This window comes from Rhamphochromis sp. 'chilingali', assembly GCF_963969265.1.
Source record: "Rhamphochromis sp. 'chilingali' genome assembly, chromosome: 4".
NCBI lineage: Eukaryota > Metazoa > Chordata > Actinopteri > Cichliformes > Cichlidae > Rhamphochromis > Rhamphochromis sp. 'chilingali'.
The window spans coordinates 9,127,082-9,150,672 of record NC_137948.1 but is presented as its reverse complement, the minus strand read 5'-3'; the positions used below and the strand labels follow the sequence as shown (position 1 = coordinate 9,150,672).

Below are 23,591 nucleotides of genomic sequence, written 5' to 3'. Positions count from 1 at the left end.
AAGTAAAACAGGAAACACATAACACAGACTGAACAAAGACACAGACTCATATGCAGGCACTACAAAGGGAACAGAGACGTGCGAACAGGGCAGACACAAACACTGACTGAACAAGGGGATATAGGAACTTAAGATACACATAGACGCGAACTAGACAAGGGGATGCAGGTGATAGGGGAGACAGAGCAACAAAAGAAGACAGAGACATAAGCCATAAGACAGAACTCAAAGAAACCAAAAACTAGACAGTATAAATAATATCGTAAACTCAAAAACCCTGGGTCAACGACCCAGGCATCCTAACATGTATATATCGTACAAGACTGCTATAATGACGGTGCTTGACAGTGTTACCTCAGACAGGTGCAAGCAGTCACCTGCCTGAGCACAGACTGCACACGCATAGCAGATCTGCTGTTGAACAATTGCTCAAAGATATAAGACTAAATATATATATAAGACTAAAAGCAGGTTGGATGTGACAAGCCTGGTTTGATGTAGATGTAGAGGTGTGTATGAAAACATCATCCCAAAATTAGAAAATTATAATGGAAAGAGTTTGATTTAGAGTCTTTGTAAAATAAAGTGGAGCAGCAGGAACAATCCCAGGACAGCCTTCTGCTTGCAATAAGAAAAATGTAAGAAATGTTTACAGTAAATTCATAAATCAGTCAATTCAGCATCAGAATAAAGATTAGACCACCATGGAGGGAGGTTGTTCCTATGAACAGCTTTGCAAATCACTGTCTACACGTTGGTTTACTGCAATAAGGTGCTGTGTTGGTGTTGCTTCAACCTTCATGTTGTGCAGGTAGGGGGACTGCACAGCATTTTATGCTTTTTCCCCCTGTCCCAAATGTGGGATAGGGGAATATAAGACTCCCCTTATAAATGGCTAATAAATCGTTTATATCTCGGTTATTAATTAAGCTTCAAACACTTTATAAACCATTAATAAATGTTACGCATTAAAGAAAGAGAGAAGAAAGAGAAAAACCTGACCAGTTTATTGCCAAATAGAGATCTATTCACTTATATATTTCATCTAGAGTTGCTATATTAAACATTTCAGACTAAGTTACTACCTTGTAAGCACAATAGGCATTTGTAAAGATATATTTTAAACATATAATATTGTATTTTATCAGTGCATTATAAATATCTGCAACTATCAATGGGAGCCTTATTTTAAAATGTAAAACGTGTCACTATTTATTAACGACTAATGAACATGTACATGAAGTACCCTCAGAGGATCTACTAGAACATGTGAATACAGCACTATAGACGATACCGCCACCATTTCCGAGACTAACAAGCTGATCTACAACACGGCAGCAGTGATCAGTGAGATGCTTGGCTACAAGTTGAATAGCCGCAAGTAGCAGTACCCTCAAGGTAGCACGGAGAGAGGTTAGCCAACTATCTGAGCTGCAGAATGGTATGACTGTGAGGGACCAAGCAGCCAAAGCATAGAGGACACAGGCAAAAAATATCTTCAAAAAGGGTTTTCTTTATTTTAACCCTCAAAAAGTTCAAAAATGACAAAATTCAAAATCATAATTAGCAGGCCCATAAAAGAGGTCAACTAAATATAACTCTGCGAAAAGTAATTTCCAGAAACTTAAACAAACAAAGTGAGACACAACTTAACTCACAAACTGACCGAATTACAAAGACACATGAGGGTAGCTTTTATAATGATTTGGCCAAACCATTTACACACAATAGGGGGGAAACAAAAACACACACTAATATTAACTAAGCACAGAATAACCTAACTAAACCTAAAACACCCCTGCTCCTGGTAAGCCCATGGTTGGTCCTGCTGAGCAGGCATTTTGTTCCCAGAGTTGTCAGCCACGATATTTGCCCAGACAGAAAACAGCCACCACCCAAACCCAGGTAACTCAAAGAAAGAGAAACATAATTAATATAACAAAATATTTTAGAAAAACCACACAATGTTACTATGTGCGCGCCTCATAATACCAGTGTTAGGTTTAACCAAATGATTAATGAATTATATTAATGAAGAAAACTGCAAAGCAAACTAATAAAGTGAAAAAATGGACTGATTTACCCATGTGTGGCTGATGCCATCACAGTGACAAAGAAGATGCCTAAGAAGTACAGCAAGCCGTCCATACCTGAGGTCTTGGAAACTGCCAAGCAACAACTCAAAGCCTTGGCCAGTCGCTTGAAGAGGTACACCAGAGAGATCGAAGGCAGGAGAATAAACCAGCTGTTCTCCACAGAACAATCCAAGGTGTACTCTCAGTGTCAGGGGAACAATATGAGAACAGCACCACCAAGGCTGGAGACGGAGCAATACTGGAAGAGCATGTGGGAGAAAGACGCAACCCATAACAGCAATGCTCAGTGGATAGCGGATCTGAGAGCAGATCACAGCAACCTCCCTGAACACATAAAGACCGGATTTTCCTTAGTAAATATGAAGGTCATGCTTTTTTATCATAAACAAATATATAATTCTATGTAATATAGTGGAAAATACCACAAAGCACATTAAATACACACTGAGAAATAGAGTTATTTTTCTGTTTCACACAAGAGAAAAGATGGTGTTAAGCAACACAGTATATGTGTGTAATATTTGTTAAAGATTCAAAAATTGTCAGAAATTGCTCAAAAATGACCCGTGGATACATTCCTACTCAAGTGTAAAGTCTGTTACTAGACAGAACCCCAGCTGACTTAAGAAGGGAGAGTAAAAGCTTCCCTTTATTCTTGTTGTGTTTACCTAGGAGGACTTGGAAAAGTCCCACATGTGACTTATTGTGATCTGGTCACCCTTTGTGCATGTCCGTTCTACTCAGCAGCCATACCTTGCAGGGAATGAAAAATTCTTTTAAATTTGTTATTGTTGCAATGGCGTTCTCTTGATGAAACCCAGTATCTGCAGTGCACGGTCTCCTCACACACACACTTAAAGTTTTTGAAATATCTACAAAAAATGTCCAGTTCACCAGCGGTTTGATGTTCTAAAGATTTATTTCAGTCCTTCATGTTGGAGTCCCAGATGTTGACACATGGCAGTATTGCATTTTAAAGGTGTTACGTGGACTCCGCTGCTTCTTCTGGCACATTTAAACATGTCAGGCTGTCACGAGGAATGGTGTAATCAGACAGGTTGGGATGTCCGGACACCACACAGCAGCTCAGGGCACTGCGGAAAATCCCCATGTCACATGCTTTAAACCACCGGTTGGTTGAAGCGTCGTAGTACTCAACGTTGAAAGTTGTGGTGAAGCCGTTGAAGCCCCCGACAGCAAAGAGGCGATCATTGATTACCGCAATGCCAAAGTTGCTGCGGCGGGTCAACATAGAGGACACGAGGTTCCACGTATTGGTTTGCGGGTTGTAAGCCTCAGCGGTGCGCAGACGTCTGTTTCCATCAAAGCCACCAACCTAAAAGTAAATGCATGGGTGAAATGATTGTGAAGTATTTATGTTTTCAGTTGTCTTCACAGCTCTTTTGCCTTTATTTCAAAAAGGAGCTTCGAGTTTCAGTCCTTTCTTCAGCAGGTCAGCATCAGGATAAGGTCACTGCATTCTGCTGATAATAATTTTTTCATTTTTGAATAGAGACAGTGTAAATAGAAAATAAATCTTCAAGAGTAGCTAGCTAAATAAAGAAGTATGTCTCTGAAGGTGAGACTACACAATCTTTGCTTTTTACCAAAGGGTATAGCAGCAAATCAACTAAATCAGTGGGTTTAAGGCAACTAGCAAGACAAATTTACAGCTAAAATACGTACTGTCCCAAGAGAATGAGTGCTAATCACTTGGCTTATTTTTCAAAAGGTGTTGGAGGATGATTTTGAAATTGTCTCTAACATATTTCCCCTAGTGGAATGATGAGGAAATGTGAAATCATCAGTGAAATCATTTTGGGAATGGAGCAAATTCAAATCATGAAATGAAAAAATACATGCAGCAGAAACATCACTAATCAGTTAAATTAATGAGTGAGAATGCCTTCTCTGAACCTGTGGTCAGGATAGGAATCTGATTATTGATGAATACAAAACAAAGTTAGCAAAACTGCCAAATCTGTCAGCCTTGCTGATCAAGGCACATTACAGATGTGACTTGTATGTTACGTGAGTGTCAGCACTACTTTCTGGTCTTACTGCAAAGACATGATCCGCATATGCAATGACACCTATCCCACTGCGGCGGCTGTTCATGGGACTGATCATCGTCCACTGGTCGGTCTCTGGGTTGTAACATTCAGCTGTCTGCAGACACTCGTTCCCATTGAATCCACCACAAATGTAAATCTGAAGACAAAGAAAAAAAACAAAAAAAACCTGACATTAGTATATATTTCAACTTTTTAAGAGTTGATGTTTTTCCCTACTTGCATGCTATTACATTCTGTGAACTTAAAAGTTTTTTGAAAATCTTTTTCTTTTACATGATCAACATAACAATGAACACTATAAATTCTTCTGATACAGACTGACATTTAGACATTTAGTCCCTGCCTTTCAAAAATAAAAAAAGCTAATTCTTTTAATGACTTTTGTTTTCCTTATCATCACTATTACGGGCATACAGGTAGTTTTAAATGTGTAGTTTTGTTCAATTTAGGCCTTCATCACTCTAGCTTAGAAACCAGTTTGTGAGGTATCTTGCACCTCGCTTCACTGTAAAAAATGTGTATCCCCTGACTGGTTGGCAAGTGGTAGCTGGAGGTTGATGGGTGTCACTAGTGTGAAATTGAAGAAAGGTGTTGCACCACAAACCTCCTTGTGTTTGCTTTGGTCATTAGCAGACTGTTGAGCACACCAGAGGTTTGCATGGAATACTCTGACTTGTCTGCAAACACTCACAAACTATTTGTAGAAGTCAGTGTCTTTCATACAACCACTCCCTAACCAGCCGAGGAATACATATTTTTCACTAGCAACTGGTTGTTACCAAAAGGTTGCTGACAGGTCTCTAGGCCTGTGTGCCTGAGACCCTACTCTATTTCTCTCCTGCTCTTTTACTTTACCCACCCGGCTGTGAAGTGTTGTGCAGCTGGCATCGCTCCTCTGTTCATGCATGGATGCAATAAGACTCCACTGGTTGGTTTCAGGTTGATAGCGCTCTGCACTGCTGAGTCGTACATGCCCGTCGTAGCCTCCCATGGCATAGATGAACCCGTTCAACACAGTCACGCTCACATAGCAGCGGCGGCAGTACATGGGTGCCACCTCATTCCAGGTGCGAGTGGTCAGGTCAAACCTACGGACGCTGTTGAAATGCTCCACCCTGTCGAAGCCACCAATGGAGTAGACGTACCCGTTGAGGAAGGCGGCTCCATGATAGGCACGAGGATGCTCCAGGTTGTTTGTTACGTTTACCCAGCATTCAGCCCGGTAATCATAGGCCTCGATGGCGTTAGTTGGATTACGGTCACTCCATCCCCCAATGGCCAGCAGGACGGAATGAGGCAGACGGGGACGAGCAAGATGGGGACAGAGGCGAAACACATAGGGTCTGTTGGTCATATTTTGTGGTAATATAATGGCAGCCTTTATCATGGACAGACGGTCAGAACTGGTCTGCACCAACTGATTGAGCCGCACATTGTCCCTTAGGTAGTCTAAAGTCACCAGTCCCAGTCGGACCTACAGAGACATGACAGAAGACAATAGGACTTAGACAATGGAAACATTGAATTTGAACTATATCAGTTTTAGTCAACTCCAGCTTCTTTAGGATAATGCTCGTAGTGTTATTTCATTTTCTTATTGCTAGCAAGAGGGAGACCAAAGTGAGACACCATTAGCCTTTTTGTCAACATAGACAAAAGTCCTTTGTACAGTTCTGATGAAGATAAATTTTAAATCTAATGTGTTAAGTTTAACTTTATATAAAAAACAAATGACATAAACTAAAATAAAGCTGAGGAACACAAACAGGGGAGAATGGTTGTACTTGTTGCGGACAGTTTTTAGTCATAGGCCTAGCAACTACACTAAATAAATACAATTTATTCTGTGAAGCTTTCTGATACAGTTTTAATGATCTTGAAGAGAATTGCTTAAATGTGGTTTGGCTACAGCTGAAAAGACCAACATCTCGAGCGATTAAAGCATCCTTATACCCAGATGGATTGACTCAATCTATGACTTAAATGCTGAAGATTTAAGTCGAAACTAAATGTAGTAATGGAAGTTTATACACCTTAGACAACAGAGCGATGAGGTGTTGTTCCCGTTCTGCAGGCACATGGCTAATCCACTTTATAAGTGCTTCGTACGCAGTGCTCTCACACTGTACATTGAGGTCATCTCTTTCAAGAATATCACCAAGTTCCTCCACAGTTAGCTGCAGGAACTCCTCCTGAAGAACCACCTGCTCAAAGTTACTGACGATGTAGTGGAAGGCCTTGGCACGTAGTTCGGGTGATAAGTGTACTTTTGTGAACTGCCAAATGCCAACACAGTTCTCTGCGCAGAGTTGCTCCCCCACGAAGTCACTGCAGATTTTTACAATGTCCATTACATTGAGTTGAGCAGCTGCCATGAGAAGTTCCACTGCGTTTTCCTCCGTTACAGAAACACTGCCAGTGTATGCAAAGTCAATGATGAGTGCCATCATCTCAGGAGACAAGCCAGGTATGTTGAAGACCTGTTTGTCTGGGTCGCTCCAAGAGGTGAAGAGAGCTCTGAGGGTAGAGATGGACACAGAGCAGAGAATTTTAAAAGGTGTGGAAGCAACAAGATAATAAACCATGTCAAGCACAAGTAGGATAAATATATAAAATCAATTGACTGGAATGGAAATGATCGCCTGATTGCATGTGTTACTATGTGATTATTGTGATAGTCTTTTCATGTCTAGTCCATATTGCTGTAGAGGATATAACTCCAAAACAGAGTTTGTACACGTTTAGTGAGCTTGAGTGTTGGATTTATTACACTGGCAGTATGTATATGAAGCTATTGCCAAACAAAATGCAGTGACAGAGCCTCCACCATGTTTTACAGCTGATTCTAGACACTCAGTGTTGTACCTCTATGACAAAAGTTTAAGTCAACTCCATAAGGCCTGTTTCCACTGATCTTCAGTCTAGTTACCGTGTAATTTGGCATATCTCAGCCAGTTTCCTTTCCTTATGGAAGTTCCAGTGCATTTTGCTCAATTACAGTCCCTGTTTCCCTTCCATAACCATTCCTAGCTTAAATGGCTTAACAAACAAATAAACAAATGAACAAAAACAAAACAAAACAAAAGCATTCCTCTGAAAATGGTCAGGTACAAGGACTGGACCGAAAAGGGTGAAAAATGTCCAATCAAAACCTTTGAAAGCCTCTGAGAACTGTTGTTCAAGTGTACCTTTAAAAAATCATCTAATTCAAAGCAAAACATAACGACATGAGAGGCAACTCAAAACTTTTGCACAGCATATAACTGCATAATAGCATTCAACCTTTTTAGTATTAGTAAATCTGGTGTGTTTTACTGTGTGGATAACACTTGATAAGATATTAATGTAACTTAATAAAACACATAAATGAAACTTCAGCTCAACACAGTCTGAATTTAGTTCATGCAATCACCAAGTGCAAATGTTTGCGTTATGTTTTGGGTATATCTGTCAGTTGACTGTGACCGTCTTTTTATCACAAAAGCTCCATGATTCCTTTTTGTTGGCACTGTTTCACAGACTAAGACCATGAATTACATAAATCGGTAATCATTCCTCCCCATTATCAGGTAAGCAACTCACCTGAAGTACGGGGTGCAGTTACACAGGATTATCTTGTGGACCGGAAATTCAACATCCTCCACTTTGATGATTGCATCACAAAATTTTCCCTCAAAACGGAGTTCATTATACACCGAGCTCGACTTGTATGGAGGCTGTTCTTCCCTCATCTTGAGTTTTGTGACTGCTTTTCTTATTTTTTTGTCTGAAGTTTGTCTTACAATCCAATACAGTTTGTCTTAAAGTGTTCTGAGCACCAAATCAAACCTAACTGTGACATTATGGAATGGAAGCTTATGACATCAAAATGACTTGGCAACAGTCACCCCATAGAATTGTTTTCAAATCTAAATCTACGTTTTTTAAAAAATGAACCTTTCATTGCTTAAAAGCTTTGTTTTGATTTGGTTTTAATGTATTGCAAATGAGCCTCACAGATAGCACACAGCATTTTGTATGTTTGCTTCACAGAGGTCAACTTATGGACTACAATATCACATTTAGTTTTTATGCATGCAAGCTCATTGCCACACTTTTTTGTGTACTTTTCATTATTGCCCCGGTATTTTCCCTACTACACAACCTAAAGTATTTGTTATTAAAAATATGAGTCTAAAAATACATGGCAGTGCCAAACACAGATATGATACATAGCATGATTCATGGCTAAGCTGTTTTCTCGGATTGTATTAGACTTTTATCCATGAGGAAAAATGTGCTCCTGCACTTTACTGATGTACTAGAGTAGTAAAAAACAAACAAATAAACAAACAAAAAACAGGTTTGTGTTCTAGAAAAATTTTATAGACCAACACTATAATATATGTACTGTATTGTTAGGTGTGGCTGTGTGCAGACAGGAATAGGACCCAAGGTGCAGACTCCGGAGACAGAACTTACAAGCTGATCTACAACATGGCAGCAGTGATCAGTGAGATGCTTGGCTACAAGTTGAATAGCCGCAAGTAGCAGTACCCTCAAGGTAGCACGGAGAGAGGTTAGCCAACTATCTGAGCTGCAGAATGGTATGACTGTGAGGGACCAAGCAGCCAAAGCATAGAGGACACAGGCAAAAAATATCTTCAAAAAGGGTTTTCTTTATTTTAACCCTCAAAAAGTTCAAAAATGACAAAATTCAAAATCATAATTAGCAGGCCCATAAAAGAGGTCAACTAAATATAACTCTGCGAAAAGTAATTTCCAGAAACTTAAACAAACAAAGTGAGACACAACTTAACTCACAAACTGACCGAATTACAAAGACACATGAGGGTAGCTTTTATAATGATTTGGCCAAACCATTTACACACAATAGGGGGGAAACAAAAACACACACTAATATTAACTAAGCACAGAATAACCTAACTAAACCTAAAACACCCCTGCTCCTGGTAAGCCCATGGTTGGTCCTGCTGAGCAGGCATTTTGTTCCCAGAGTTGTCAGCCACGATATTTGCCCAGACAGAAAACAGCCACCACCCAAACCCAGGTAACTCAAAGAAAGAGAAACATAATTAATATAACAAAATATTTTAGAAAAACCACACAATGTTACTATGTGCGCGCCTCATAATACCAGTGTTAGGTTTAACCAAATGATTAATGAATTATATTAATGAAGAAAACTGCAAAGCAAACTAATAAAGTGAAAAAATGGACTGATTTACCCATGTGTGGCTGATGCCATCACAGTGACAAAGAAGATGCCTAAGAAGTACAGCAAGCCGTCCATACCTGAGGTCTTGGAAACTGCCAAGCAACAACTCAAAGCCTTGGCCAGTCGCTTGAAGAGGTACACCAGAGAGATCGAAGGCAGGAGAATAAACCAGCTGTTCTCCACAGAACAATCCAAGGTGTACTCTCAGTGTCAGGGGAACAATATGAGAACAGCACCACCAAGGCTGGAGACGGAGCAATACTGGAAGAGCATGTGGGAGAAAGACGCAACCCATAACAGCAATGCTCAGTGGATAGCGGATCTGAGAGCAGATCACAGCAACCTCCCTGAACACATAAAGACCGGATTTTCCTTAGTAAATATGAAGGTCATGCTTTTTTATCATAAACAAATATATAATTCTATGTAATATAGTGGAAAATACCACAAAGCACATTAAATACACACTGAGAAATAGAGTTATTTTTCTGTTTCACACAAGAGAAAAGATGGTGTTAAGCAACACAGTATATGTGTGTAATATTTGTTAAAGATTCAAAAATTGTCAGAAATTGCTCAAAAATGACCCGTGGATACATTCCTACTCAAGTGTAAAGTCTGTTACTAGACAGAACCCCAGCTGACTTAAGAAGGGAGAGTAAAAGCTTCCCTTTATTCTTGTTGTGTTTACCTAGGAGGACTTGGAAAAGTCCCACATGTGACTTATTGTGATCTGGTCACCCTTTGTGCATGTCCGTTCTACTCAGCAGCCATACCTTGCAGGGAATGAAAAATTCTTTTAAATTTGTTATTGTTGCAATGGCGTTCTCTTGATGAAACCCAGTATCTGCAGTGCACGGTCTCCTCACACACACACTTAAAGTTTTTGAAATATCTACAAAAAATGTCCAGTTCACCAGCGGTTTGATGTTCTAAAGATTTATTTCAGTCCTTCATGTTGGAGTCCCAGATGTTGACACATGGCAGTATTGCATTTTAAAGGTGTTACGTGGACTCCGCTGCTTCTTCTGGCACATTTAAACATGTCAGGCTGTCACGAGGAATGGTGTAATCAGACAGGTTGGGATGTCCGGACACCACACAGCAGCTCAGGGCACTGCGGAAAATCCCCATGTCACATGCTTTAAACCACCGGTTGGTTGAAGCGTCGTAGTACTCAACGTTGAAAGTTGTGGTGAAGCCGTTGAAGCCCCCGACAGCAAAGAGGCGATCATTGATTACCGCAATGCCAAAGTTGCTGCGGCGGGTCAACATAGAGGACACGAGGTTCCACGTATTGGTTTGCGGGTTGTAAGCCTCAGCGGTGCGCAGACGTCTGTTTCCATCAAAGCCACCAACCTAAAAGTAAATGCATGGGTGAAATGATTGTGAAGTATTTATGTTTTCAGTTGTCTTCACAGCTCTTTTGCCTTTATTTCAAAAAGGAGCTTCGAGTTTCAGTCCTTTCTTCAGCAGGTCAGCATCAGGATAAGGTCACTGCATTCTGCTGATAATAATTTTTTCATTTTTGAATAGAGACAGTGTAAATAGAAAATAAATCTTCAAGAGTAGCTAGCTAAATAAAGAAGTATGTCTCTGAAGGTGAGACTACACAATCTTTGCTTTTTACCAAAGGGTATAGCAGCAAATCAACTAAATCAGTGGGTTTAAGGCAACTAGCAAGACAAATTTACAGCTAAAATACGTACTGTCCCAAGAGAATGAGTGCTAATCACTTGGCTTATTTTTCAAAAGGTGTTGGAGGATGATTTTGAAATTGTCTCTAACATATTTCCCCTAGTGGAATGATGAGGAAATGTGAAATCATCAGTGAAATCATTTTGGGAATGGAGCAAATTCAAATCATGAAATGAAAAAATACATGCAGCAGAAACATCACTAATCAGTTAAATTAATGAGTGAGAATGCCTTCTCTGAACCTGTGGTCAGGATAGGAATCTGATTATTGATGAATACAAAACAAAGTTAGCAAAACTGCCAAATCTGTCAGCCTTGCTGATCAAGGCACATTACAGATGTGACTTGTATGTTACGTGAGTGTCAGCACTACTTTCTGGTCTTACTGCAAAGACATGATCCGCATATGCAATGACACCTATCCCACTGCGGCGGCTGTTCATGGGACTGATCATCGTCCACTGGTCGGTCTCTGGGTTGTAACATTCAGCTGTCTGCAGACACTCGTTCCCATTGAATCCACCACAAATGTAAATCTGAAGACAAAGAAAAAAAACAAAAAAAACCTGACATTAGTATATATTTCAACTTTTTAAGAGTTGATGTTTTTCCCTACTTGCATGCTATTACATTCTGTGAACTTAAAAGTTTTTTGAAAATCTTTTTCTTTTACATGATCAACATAACAATGAACACTATAAATTCTTCTGATACAGACTGACATTTAGACATTTAGTCCCTGCCTTTCAAAAATAAAAAAAGCTAATTCTTTTAATGACTTTTGTTTTCCTTATCATCACTATTACGGGCATACAGGTAGTTTTAAATGTGTAGTTTTGTTCAATTTAGGCCTTCATCACTCTAGCTTAGAAACCAGTTTGTGAGGTATCTTGCACCTCGCTTCACTGTAAAAAATGTGTATCCCCTGACTGGTTGGCAAGTGGTAGCTGGAGGTTGATGGGTGTCACTAGTGTGAAATTGAAGAAAGGTGTTGCACCACAAACCTCCTTGTGTTTGCTTTGGTCATTAGCAGACTGTTGAGCACACCAGAGGTTTGCATGGAATACTCTGACTTGTCTGCAAACACTCACAAACTATTTGTAGAAGTCAGTGTCTTTCATACAACCACTCCCTAACCAGCCGAGGAATACATATTTTTCACTAGCAACTGGTTGTTACCAAAAGGTTGCTGACAGGTCTCTAGGCCTGTGTGCCTGAGACCCTACTCTATTTCTCTCCTGCTCTTTTACTTTACCCACCCGGCTGTGAAGTGTTGTGCAGCTGGCATCGCTCCTCTGTTCATGCATGGATGCAATAAGACTCCACTGGTTGGTTTCAGGTTGATAGCGCTCTGCACTGCTGAGTCGTACATGCCCGTCGTAGCCTCCCATGGCATAGATGAACCCGTTCAACACAGTCACGCTCACATAGCAGCGGCGGCAGTACATGGGTGCCACCTCATTCCAGGTGCGAGTGGTCAGGTCAAACCTACGGACGCTGTTGAAATGCTCCACCCTGTCGAAGCCACCAATGGAGTAGACGTACCCGTTGAGGAAGGCGGCTCCATGATAGGCACGAGGATGCTCCAGGTTGTTTGTTACGTTTACCCAGCATTCAGCCCGGTAATCATAGGCCTCGATGGCGTTAGTTGGATTACGGTCACTCCATCCCCCAATGGCCAGCAGGACGGAATGAGGCAGACGGGGACGAGCAAGATGGGGACAGAGGCGAAACACATAGGGTCTGTTGGTCATATTTTGTGGTAATATAATGGCAGCCTTTATCATGGACAGACGGTCAGAACTGGTCTGCACCAACTGATTGAGCCGCACATTGTCCCTTAGGTAGTCTAAAGTCACCAGTCCCAGTCGGACCTACAGAGACATGACAGAAGACAATAGGACTTAGACAATGGAAACATTGAATTTGAACTATATCAGTTTTAGTCAACTCCAGCTTCTTTAGGATAATGCTCGTAGTGTTATTTCATTTTCTTATTGCTAGCAAGAGGGAGACCAAAGTGAGACACCATTAGCCTTTTTGTCAACATAGACAAAAGTCCTTTGTACAGTTCTGATGAAGATAAATTTTAAATCTAATGTGTTAAGTTTAACTTTATATAAAAAACAAATGACATAAACTAAAATAAAGCTGAGGAACACAAACAGGGGAGAATGGTTGTACTTGTTGCGGACAGTTTTTAGTCATAGGCCTAGCAACTACACTAAATAAATACAATTTATTCTGTGAAGCTTTCTGATACAGTTTTAATGATCTTGAAGAGAATTGCTTAAATGTGGTTTGGCTACAGCTGAAAAGACCAACATCTCGAGCGATTAAAGCATCCTTATACCCAGATGGATTGACTCAATCTATGACTTAAATGCTGAAGATTTAAGTCGAAACTAAATGTAGTAATGGAAGTTTATACACCTTAGACAACAGAGCGATGAGGTGTTGTTCCCGTTCTGCAGGCACATGGCTAATCCACTTTATAAGTGCTTCGTACGCAGTGCTCTCACACTGTACATTGAGGTCATCTCTTTCAAGAATATCACCAAGTTCCTCCACAGTTAGCTGCAGGAACTCCTCCTGAAGAACCACCTGCTCAAAGTTACTGACGATGTAGTGGAAGGCCTTGGCACGTAGTTCGGGTGATAAGTGTACTTTTGTGAACTGCCAAATGCCAACACAGTTCTCTGCGCAGAGTTGCTCCCCCACGAAGTCACTGCAGATTTTTACAATGTCCATTACATTGAGTTGAGCAGCTGCCATGAGAAGTTCCACTGCGTTTTCCTCCGTTACAGAAACACTGCCAGTGTATGCAAAGTCAATGATGAGTGCCATCATCTCAGGAGACAAGCCAGGTATGTTGAAGACCTGTTTGTCTGGGTCGCTCCAAGAGGTGAAGAGAGCTCTGAGGGTAGAGATGGACACAGAGCAGAGAATTTTAAAAGGTGTGGAAGCAACAAGATAATAAACCATGTCAAGCACAAGTAGGATAAATATATAAAATCAATTGACTGGAATGGAAATGATCGCCTGATTGCATGTGTTACTATGTGATTATTGTGATAGTCTTTTCATGTCTAGTCCATATTGCTGTAGAGGATATAACTCCAAAACAGAGTTTGTACACGTTTAGTGAGCTTGAGTGTTGGATTTATTACACTGGCAGTATGTATATGAAGCTATTGCCAAACAAAATGCAGTGACAGAGCCTCCACCATGTTTTACAGCTGATTCTAGACACTCAGTGTTGTACCTCTATGACAAAAGTTTAAGTCAACTCCATAAGGCCTGTTTCCACTGATCTTCAGTCTAGTTACCGTGTAATTTGGCATATCTCAGCCAGTTTCCTTTCCTTATGGAAGTTCCAGTGCATTTTGCTCAATTACAGTCCCTGTTTCCCTTCCATAACCATTCCTAGCTTAAATGGCTTAACAAACAAATAAACAAATGAACAAAAACAAAACAAAACAAAAGCATTCCTCTGAAAATGGTCAGGTACAAGGACTGGACCGAAAAGGGTGAAAAATGTCCAATCAAAACCTTTGAAAGCCTCTGAGAACTGTTGTTCAAGTGTACCTTTAAAAAATCATCTAATTCAAAGCAAAACATAACGACATGAGAGGCAACTCAAAACTTTTGCACAGCATATAACTGCATAATAGCATTCAACCTTTTTAGTATTAGTAAATCTGGTGTGTTTTACTGTGTGGATAACACTTGATAAGATATTAATGTAACTTAATAAAACACATAAATGAAACTTCAGCTCAACACAGTCTGAATTTAGTTCATGCAATCACCAAGTGCAAATGTTTGCGTTATGTTTTGGGTATATCTGTCAGTTGACTGTGACCGTCTTTTTATCACAAAAGCTCCATGATTCCTTTTTGTTGGCACTGTTTCACAGACTAAGACCATGAATTACATAAATCGGTAATCATTCCTCCCCATTATCAGGTAAGCAACTCACCTGAAGTACGGGGTGCAGTTACACAGGATTATCTTGTGGACCGGAAATTCAACATCCTCCACTTTGATGATTGCATCACAAAATTTTCCCTCAAAACGGAGTTCATTATACACCGAGCTCGACTTGTATGGAGGCTGTTCTTCCCTCATCTTGAGTTTTGTGACTGCTTTTCTTATTTTTTTGTCTGAAGTTTGTCTTACAATCCAATACAGTTTGTCTTAAAGTGTTCTGAGCACCAAATCAAACCTAACTGTGACATTATGGAATGGAAGCTTATGACATCAAAATGACTTGGCAACAGTCACCCCATAGAATTGTTTTCAAATCTAAATCTACGTTTTTTTAAAAATGAACCTTTCATTGCTTAAAAGCTTTGTTTTGATTTGGTTTTAATGTATTGCAAATGAGCCTCACAGATAGCACACAGCATTTTGTATGTTTGCTTCACAGAGGTCAACTTATGGACTACAATATCACATTTAGTTTTTATGCATGCAAGCTCATTGCCACACTTTTTTGTGTACTTTTCATTATTGCCCCGGTATTTTCCCTACTACACAACCTAAAGTATTTGTTATTAAAAATATGAGTCTAAAAATACATGGCAGTGCCAAACACAGATATGATACATAGCATGATTCATGGCTAAGCTGTTTTCTCGGATTGTATTAGACTTTTATCCATGAGGAAAAATGTGCTCCTGCACTTTACTGATGTACTAGAGTAGTAAAAAACAAACAAATAAACAAACAAAAAACAGGTTTGTGTTCTAGAAAAATTTTATAGACCAACACTATAATATATGTACTGTATTGTTAGGTGTGGCTGTGTGCAGACAGGAATAGGACCCAAGGTGCAGACTCCGGAGACAGAACTTACAAGCTGATCTACAACATGGCAGCAGTGATCAGTGAGATGCTTGGCTACAAGTTGAATAGCCGCAAGTAGCAGTACCCTCAAGGTAGCACGGAGAGAGGTTAGCCAACTATCTGAGCTGCAGAATGGTATGACTGTGAGGGACCAAGCAGCCAAAGCATAGAGGACACAGGCAAAAAATATCTTCAAAAAGGGTTTTCTTTATTTTAACCCTCAAAAAGTTCAAAAATGACAAAATTCAAAATCATAATTAGCAGGCCCATAAAAGAGGTCAACTAAATATAACTCTGCGAAAAGTAATTTCCAGAAACTTAAACCAACAAAGTGAGACACAACTTAACTCACAAACTGACCGAATTACAAAGACACATGAGGGTAGCTTTTATAATGATTTGGCCAAACCATTTACACACAATAGGGGGGAAACAAAAACACACACTAATATTAACTAAGCACAGAATAACCTAACTAAACCTAAAACACCCCTGCTCCTGGTAAGCCCATGGTTGGTCCTGCTGAGCAGGCATTTTGTTCCCAGAGTTGTCAGCCACGATATTTGCCCAGACAGAAAACAGCCACCACCCAAACCCAGGTAACTCAAAGAAAGAGAAACATAATTAATATAACAAAATATTTTAGAAAAACCACACAATGTTACTATGTGCGCGCCTCATAATACCAGTGTTAGGTTTACCCAAATGATTAATGAATTATATTAATGAAGAAAACTGCAAAGCAAACAAATAAAGTGAAAAAATGGACTGATTTACCCATGTGTGGCTGATGCCATCACAGTGACAAAGAAGATGCCTAAGAAGTACAGCAAGCCGTCCATACCTGAGGTCTTGGAAACTGCCAAGCAACAACTCAAAGCCTTGGTCAGTCGCTTGAAGAGGTACACCAGAGAGATCGAAGGCAGGAGAATAAACCAGCTGTTCTCCACAGAACAATCCAAGGTGTACTCTCAGTGTCAGGGGAACAATATGAGAACAGCACCACCAAGGCTGGAGACGGAGCAATACTGGAAGAGCATGTGGGAGAAAGACGCAACCCATAACAGCAATGCTCAGTGGATAGCGGATCTGAGAGCAGATCACAGCAACCTCCCTGAACACATAAAGACCGGATTTTCCTTAGTAAATATGAAGGTCATGCTTTTTTATCATAAACAAATATATAATTCTATGTAATATAGTGGAAAATACCACAAAGCACATTAAATACACACTGAGAAATAGAGTTATTTTTCTGTTTCACACAAGAGAAAAGATGGTGTTAAGCAACACAGTATATGTGTGTAATATTTGTTAAAGATTCAAAAATTGTCAGAAATTGCTCAAAAATGACCCGTGGATACATTCCTACTCAAGTGTAAAGTCTGTTACTAGACAGAACCCCAGCTGAATTAAGAAGGGAGAGTAAAAGCTTCCCTTTATTCTTGTTGTGTTTACCTAGGAGGACTTGGAAAAGTCCCACATGTGACTTATTGTGATCTGGTCACCCTTTGTGCATGTCCGTTCTACTCAGCAGCCATACCTTGCAGGGAATGAAAAATTCTTTTAAATTTGTTATTGTTGCAATGGCGTTCTCTTGATGAAACCCAGTATCTGCAGTGCACGGTCTCCTCACGCACACACTTAAAGTTTTTGAAATATCTACAAAAAATGTCCAGTTCACCAGCGGTTTGATGTTCTAAAGATTTATTTCAGTCCTTCATGTTGGAGTCCCAGATGTTGACACATGGCAGTATTGCATTTTAAAGGTGTTACGTGGACTCCGCTGCTTCTTCTGGCACATTTAAACATGTCAGGCTGTCACGAGGAATGGTGTAATCAGACAGGTTGGGATGTCCGGACACCACACAGCAGCTCAGGGCACTGCGGAAAATCCCCATGTCACATGCTTTAAACCACCGGTTGGTTGAAGCGTCGTAGTACTCAACGTTGAAAGTTGTGGTGAAGCCGTTGAAGCCCCCGACAGCAAAGAGGCGATCATTGATTACCGCAATGCCAAAGTTGCTGCGGCGGGTCAACATAGAGGACACGAGGTTCCACGTATTGGTTTGCGGGTTGTAAGCCTCAGCGGTGCGCAGACGTCTGTTTCCATCGAAGCCACCAACCTAAAAGTAAATGCATGGGTGAAATGATTGTGAAGTATTTATGTTTTCAGTTGTCTTCACAGCTCTTTTGCCTTTATTTCAAAAAGGAGCTTCGAGTTTCAGTCCTTTCTTCAGCAGGTCAGCATCAGGATAAGGTCACTGCATTCTGCTGATAATAATTTTTTCATTTTTGAATAGAGACAGTGTAAATAGAAAATAAATCTTCAAGAGTAGCTAGCTAAATAAAGAAGTATGTCTCTGAAGGTGAGACTACACAATCTTTGCTTTTTACCAAAGGGTATAGCAGCAAATCAACTAAATCAGTGGGTTTAAGGCAACTAGCAAGACAAATTTACAGCTAAAATACATACTGTCCCAAGAGAATGAATGCTAATCACTTGGCTTATTTTTCAAAAGGTGTTGGAGGATGATTTTGAAATTGTCTCTAACATATTTCCCCTAGTGGAATGATGAGGAAATGTGAAATCATCAGTGAAATCATTTTGGGAATGGAGCAAATTCAAATCATGAAATGAAAAAATACATGCAGCAGAAACATCACTAATCAGTTAAATTAATGAGTGAGAATGCCTTCTCTGAACCTGTGGTCAGGATAGGAATCTGATTATTGATGAATACAAAACAAAGTTAGCAAAACTGCCAAATCTGTCAGCCTTGCTGATCAAGGCACATTACAGATGTGACTTGTATGTTACGTGAGTGTCAGCACTACTTTCTGGTCTTACTGCAAAGACATGATCCGCATATGCAATGACACCTATCCCACTGCGGCGGCTGTTCATGGGACTGATCATCGTCCACTGGTCGGTCTCTGGGTTGTAACATTCAGCTGTCTGCAGACACTCGTTCCCATTGAATCCACCACAAATGTAAATCTGAAGACAAAGAAAAAAAACAAAAAAACCTGACATTAGTATATATTTCAACTTTTTAAGAGTTGATGTTTTTCCCTACTTGCATGCTATTACATTCTGTGAACTTAAAAGTTTTTTGAAAATCTTTTTCTTTTACATGATCAACATAACAATGAACACTATAAATTCTTCTGATACAGACTGACATTTAGACATTTAGTCCCTGCCTTTCAAAAATAAAAAAAGCTAATTCTTTTAATGACTTTTGTTTTCCTTATCATCACTATTACGGGCATACAGGTAGTTTTAAATGTGTAGTTTTGTTCAATTTAGGCCTTCATCACTCTAGCTTAGAAACCAGTTTGTGAGGTATCTTGCACCTCGCTTCACTGTAAAAAATGTGTATCCCCTGACTGGTTGGCAAGTGGTAGCTGGAGGTTGATGGGTGTCACTAGTGTGAAATTGAAGAAAGGTGTTGCACCACAAACCTCCTTGTGTTTGCTTTGGTCATTAGCAGACTGTTGAGCACACCAGAGGTTTGCATGGAATACTCTGACTTGTCTGCAAACACTCACAAACTATTTGTAGAAGTCAGTGTCTTTCATACAACCACTCCCTAACCAGCCGAGGAATACATATTTTTCACTAGCAACTGGTTGTTACCAAAAGGTTGCTGACAGGTCTCTAGGCCTGTGTGCCTGAGACCCTACTCTATTTCTCTCCTGCTCTTTTACTTTACCCACCCGGCTATGAAGTGTTGTGCAGCTGGCATCGCTCCTCTGTTCATGCATGGATGCAATAAGACTCCACTGGTTGGTTTCAGGTTGATAGCGCTCTGCACTGCTGAGTCGTACATGCCCGTCGTAGCCTCCCATGGCATAGATGAACCCGTTCAACACAGTCACGCTCACATAGCAGCGGCGGCAGTACATGGGTGCCACCTCATTCCAGGTGCGAGTGGTCAGGTCAAACCTACGGACGCTGTTGAAATGCTCCACCCTGTCGAAGCCACCAATGGAGTAGACGTACCCGTTGAGGAAGGCGGCTCCATGATAGGCACGAGGATGCTCCAGGTTGTTTGTTACGTTTACCCAGCATTCAGCCCGGTAATCATAGGCCTCGATGGCGTTAGTTGGATTACGGTCACTCCATCCCCCAATGGCCAGCAGGACGGAATGAGGCAGGCGGGGACGAGCAAGATGGGGACAGAGGCGAAACACATAGGGTCTGTTGGTCATATTTTGTGGTAATATAATGGCAGCCTTTATCATGGACAGACGGTCAGAACTGGTCTGCACCAACTGATTGAGCCGCACATTGTCCCTTAGGTAGTCTAAAGTCACCAGTCCCAGTCGGACCTACAGAGAGATGACAGAAGACAATAGGACTTAGACAATGGAAACATTGAATTTGAACTATATCAGTTTTAGTCAACTCCAGCTTCTTTAGGATAATGCTCGTAGTGTTATTTCATTTTCTTATTGCTAGCAAGAGGGAGACCAAAGTGAGACACCATTAGCCTTTTTGTCAACATAGACAAAAGTCCTTTGTACAGTTCTGATGAAGATAAATCTTAAATCTAATGTGTTAAGTTTAACTTTATATAAAAAACAAATGACATAAACTAAAATAAAGCTGAGGAACACAAACAGGGGAGAATGGTTGTACTTGTTACGGACAGTTTTTAGTCATAGGCCTAGCAACTACACTAAATAAATACAATTTATTCTATAATATGTGTGAAGCTTTCTGATACAGTTTTAATGATCTTGAAGAGAATTGCTTAAATGTGGTTTGGCTACAGCTGAAAAGACCAACATCTCGAGCGATTAAAGCATCCTTATACCCAGATGGATTGACTCAATCTATGACTTAAATGCTGAAGATTTAAGTCGAAACTAAATGTAGTAATGGAAGTTTATACACCTTAGACAACAGAGCGATGAGGTGTTGTTACCGTTCTGCAGGCACATGGCTAATCCACTTTATAAGTGCTTCGTACGCAGTGCTCTCACACTGTACATTGAGGTCATCTCTTTCAAGAATATCACCAAGTTCCTCCACAGTTAGCTGCAGGAACTCCTCCTGAAGAACCACCTGCTCAAAGTTACTGACGATGTAGTGGAAGGCCTTGGCACGTAGTTCGGGTGATAAGTGTACTTTTGTGAACTGCCAAATGCCAACACAGTTCTCTGCGCAGAGTTGCTCCCCCACGAAGTCACTGCAGATTTTTACAATGTCCATTACATTGAGTTGATCAGCTGCCATGAGAAGTTCCACTGCGTTTTCCTCCGTTACAGAAACACTGCCAGTGTATGCAAAGTCAATGATGAGTGCCATCATCTCAGGAGACAAGCCAGGTATGTTGAAGACCTGTTTGTCTGGGTCGCTCCAAGAGGTGAAGAGAGCTCTGAGGGTAGAGATGGACACAGAGCAGAGAATTTTAAAAGGTGTGGAAGCAACAAGATAATAAACCATGTCAAGCACAAGTAGGATAAATATATAAAATCAATTGACTGGAATGGAAATGATCGCCTGATTGCATGTGTTACTATGTGATTATTGTGATAGTCTTTTCATGTCTAGTCCATATTGCTGTAGAGGATATAACTCCAAAACAGAGTTTGTACATGTTTAGTGAGCTTGAGTGTTGGATTTATTACACTGGCAGTATGTATATGAAGCTATTGCCAAACAAAATGCAGTGACAGAGCCTCCACCATGTTTTACAGCTGATTCGAGACACTCAGTGTTGTACCTCTATGACAAATGTTTAAGTCAACTCCATAAGGCCTGTTTCCACTGATCTTCAGTCTAGTTATCGTGTAATTTGGCATATCTCAGCCTGTTTCCTTTTTCATAGGTCAACATTAAATGGCTTAACAAACAAATAAACAAACAAACAAAAACAAAACAAAAGCATTCCTCTGAAAATGGTCAGGTACAATGACTGGACCGAAAAGGGTGAAAAATGTCCAATCAAAACCTTTGAAAGCCTCTGACAACTATTGTTCAAGTGTACCTTTAAAAAATCATCTACCTCAAAGCAAAACATAACGACATGAGAGGCAACTCAAAACTTTTGCACAGCATATAACTGCATAATAGCATTCAACCTTTTTAGTATTAGTAAATCTGGTGTGTTTTACTGTGTGGATAACACTTGATAAGATTTTAATGTAACTTAATAAAACACATAAATGAAACTTCAGCTCAACACAGTCTGAATTTAGTTCATGCAATCACCAAGTGCAAATGTTTGCGTTATGTTTTGGGTATATCTGTCAGTTGACTGTGACTGTCTTTTTATCACAAAAGCTCCATGATTCCTTTTTGTTGGCACTGTTTCACAGACTAAGACCATGAATTACATAAATCGGTAATCATTCCTCCCCATTATCAGGTAAGCAACTCACCTGAAGTACGGGGTGCAGTTACACAGGATTATCTTGTGGACCGGAAATTCAACATCCTCCACTTTGATGATTGCATCACAAAATTTTCCCTCAAAACGGAGTTCATTATACACCGAGCTCGACTTGTATGGAGGCTGTTCTTCCCTCATCTTGAGTTTTGTGACTGCTTTTCTTATTTTTTTGTCTGAAGTTTGTCTTACAATCCAATACAGTTTGTCTTAAAGTGTTCTGAGCACCAAATCAAACCTAACTGTGACATTATGGAATGGAAGCTTATGACATCAAAATGACTTGGCAACAGTCACCCCATAGAATTGTTTTCAAATCTAAATCTACGTTTTTTTAAAAATGAACCTTTCATTGCTTAAAAGCTTTGTTTTGATTTGGTTTTAATGTATTGCAAATGAGCCTCACAGATAGCACACAGCATTTTGTATGTTTGCTTCACAGAGGTCAACTTATGGACTACAATATCACATTTAGTTTTTATGCATGCAAGCTCATTGCCACACTTTTTTGTGTACATTTCATTATTGCCCCGGTATTTTCCCTACTACACAACCTAAAGTATTTGTTATTAAAAATATGAGTCTAAAAATACATGGCAGTGCCAAACACAGATATGATACATAGCATGATTCATGGCTAAGCTGTTTTCTCGGATTGTATTAGACTTTTATCCATGAGGAAAAATGTGCTCCTGCACTTTACTGATGTACTAGAGTAGTAAAAAACAAACAAATAAACAAACAAAAAACAGGTTTGTGTTCTAGAAAAATTTTATAGACCAACACTATAATATATGTACTGTATTGTTAGGTGTGGCTGTGTGCAGACAGGAATAGGACCCAAGGTGCAGACTCCGGAGACAGAACTTAAACCAAAACAGCTTTAGTGCTGAACACAAACATCATATAACTAGAAAAAAAACTCAAAATAAACTTACACCGGTGGATGGGCAAAACACACAGCAAAGTAAACGGTAGATCGCGACACAGACACAGAGAAACACTGGGCTTAAATACACAGAGGGAGCAATCAGGGAATGGGTAACAGGAGGGAAACACAGCTGGGGCAAATCAGGCCTAACGAGACAAGAGGAAGCAAAACCCGACACATTAACATCAGACATGGACTTTCAAAGTAAAACAGGAAACACATAACACAGACTGAACAAAGACACAGACTCATATGCAGGCACTACAAAGGGAACAGAGACGTGCGAACAGGGCAGACACAAACACTGACTGAACAAGG

At 40.1% G+C, this 23,591-nt stretch overlaps 2 protein-coding genes and 1 pseudogene across 3 annotated transcripts; all 3 read right to left on the bottom strand.

Annotated features, from left to right (window-relative positions):
* Window positions 1-3,078: 3,078 nt before the first annotated feature.
* LOC308395979 (kelch-like protein 10) lies at window positions 3,079-7,902 on the bottom strand (the record flags this gene model as incomplete). Its single annotated transcript, XM_080881039.1, has 5 exons — window positions 3,079-3,432; window positions 4,158-4,307; window positions 5,031-5,645; window positions 6,205-6,688; window positions 7,754-7,902. The coding sequence occupies 5 exons, from the start codon at window positions 7,900-7,902 to the stop codon at window positions 3,079-3,081; spliced, it is 1,752 nt and encodes a 583-aa protein (XP_080737165.1).
* Window positions 7,903-10,394: 2,492 nt separating this feature from the next.
* LOC308395978 (kelch-like protein 10) lies at window positions 10,395-15,218 on the bottom strand (the record flags this gene model as incomplete). The annotated part of the gene is made up of 5 exons (XM_080881038.1): window positions 10,395-10,748; window positions 11,474-11,623; window positions 12,347-12,961; window positions 13,521-14,004; window positions 15,070-15,218. 5 exons carry the CDS (start codon window positions 15,216-15,218, stop codon window positions 10,395-10,397), a joined length of 1,752 nt encoding a protein of 583 aa, XP_080737164.1.
* Window positions 15,219-17,710: 2,492 nt separating this feature from the next.
* Window positions 17,711-22,483, bottom strand: LOC308395976 (kelch-like protein 10; annotated as a pseudogene). The gene is made up of 5 exons: window positions 22,335-22,483; window positions 20,845-21,328; window positions 19,662-20,276; window positions 18,790-18,939; window positions 17,711-18,064 (listed from the first exon to the last, which is right to left on the bottom strand). The product of its transcript is annotated as a kelch-like protein 10 (transcript).
* Window positions 22,484-23,591: the final 1,108 nt, after the last annotated feature.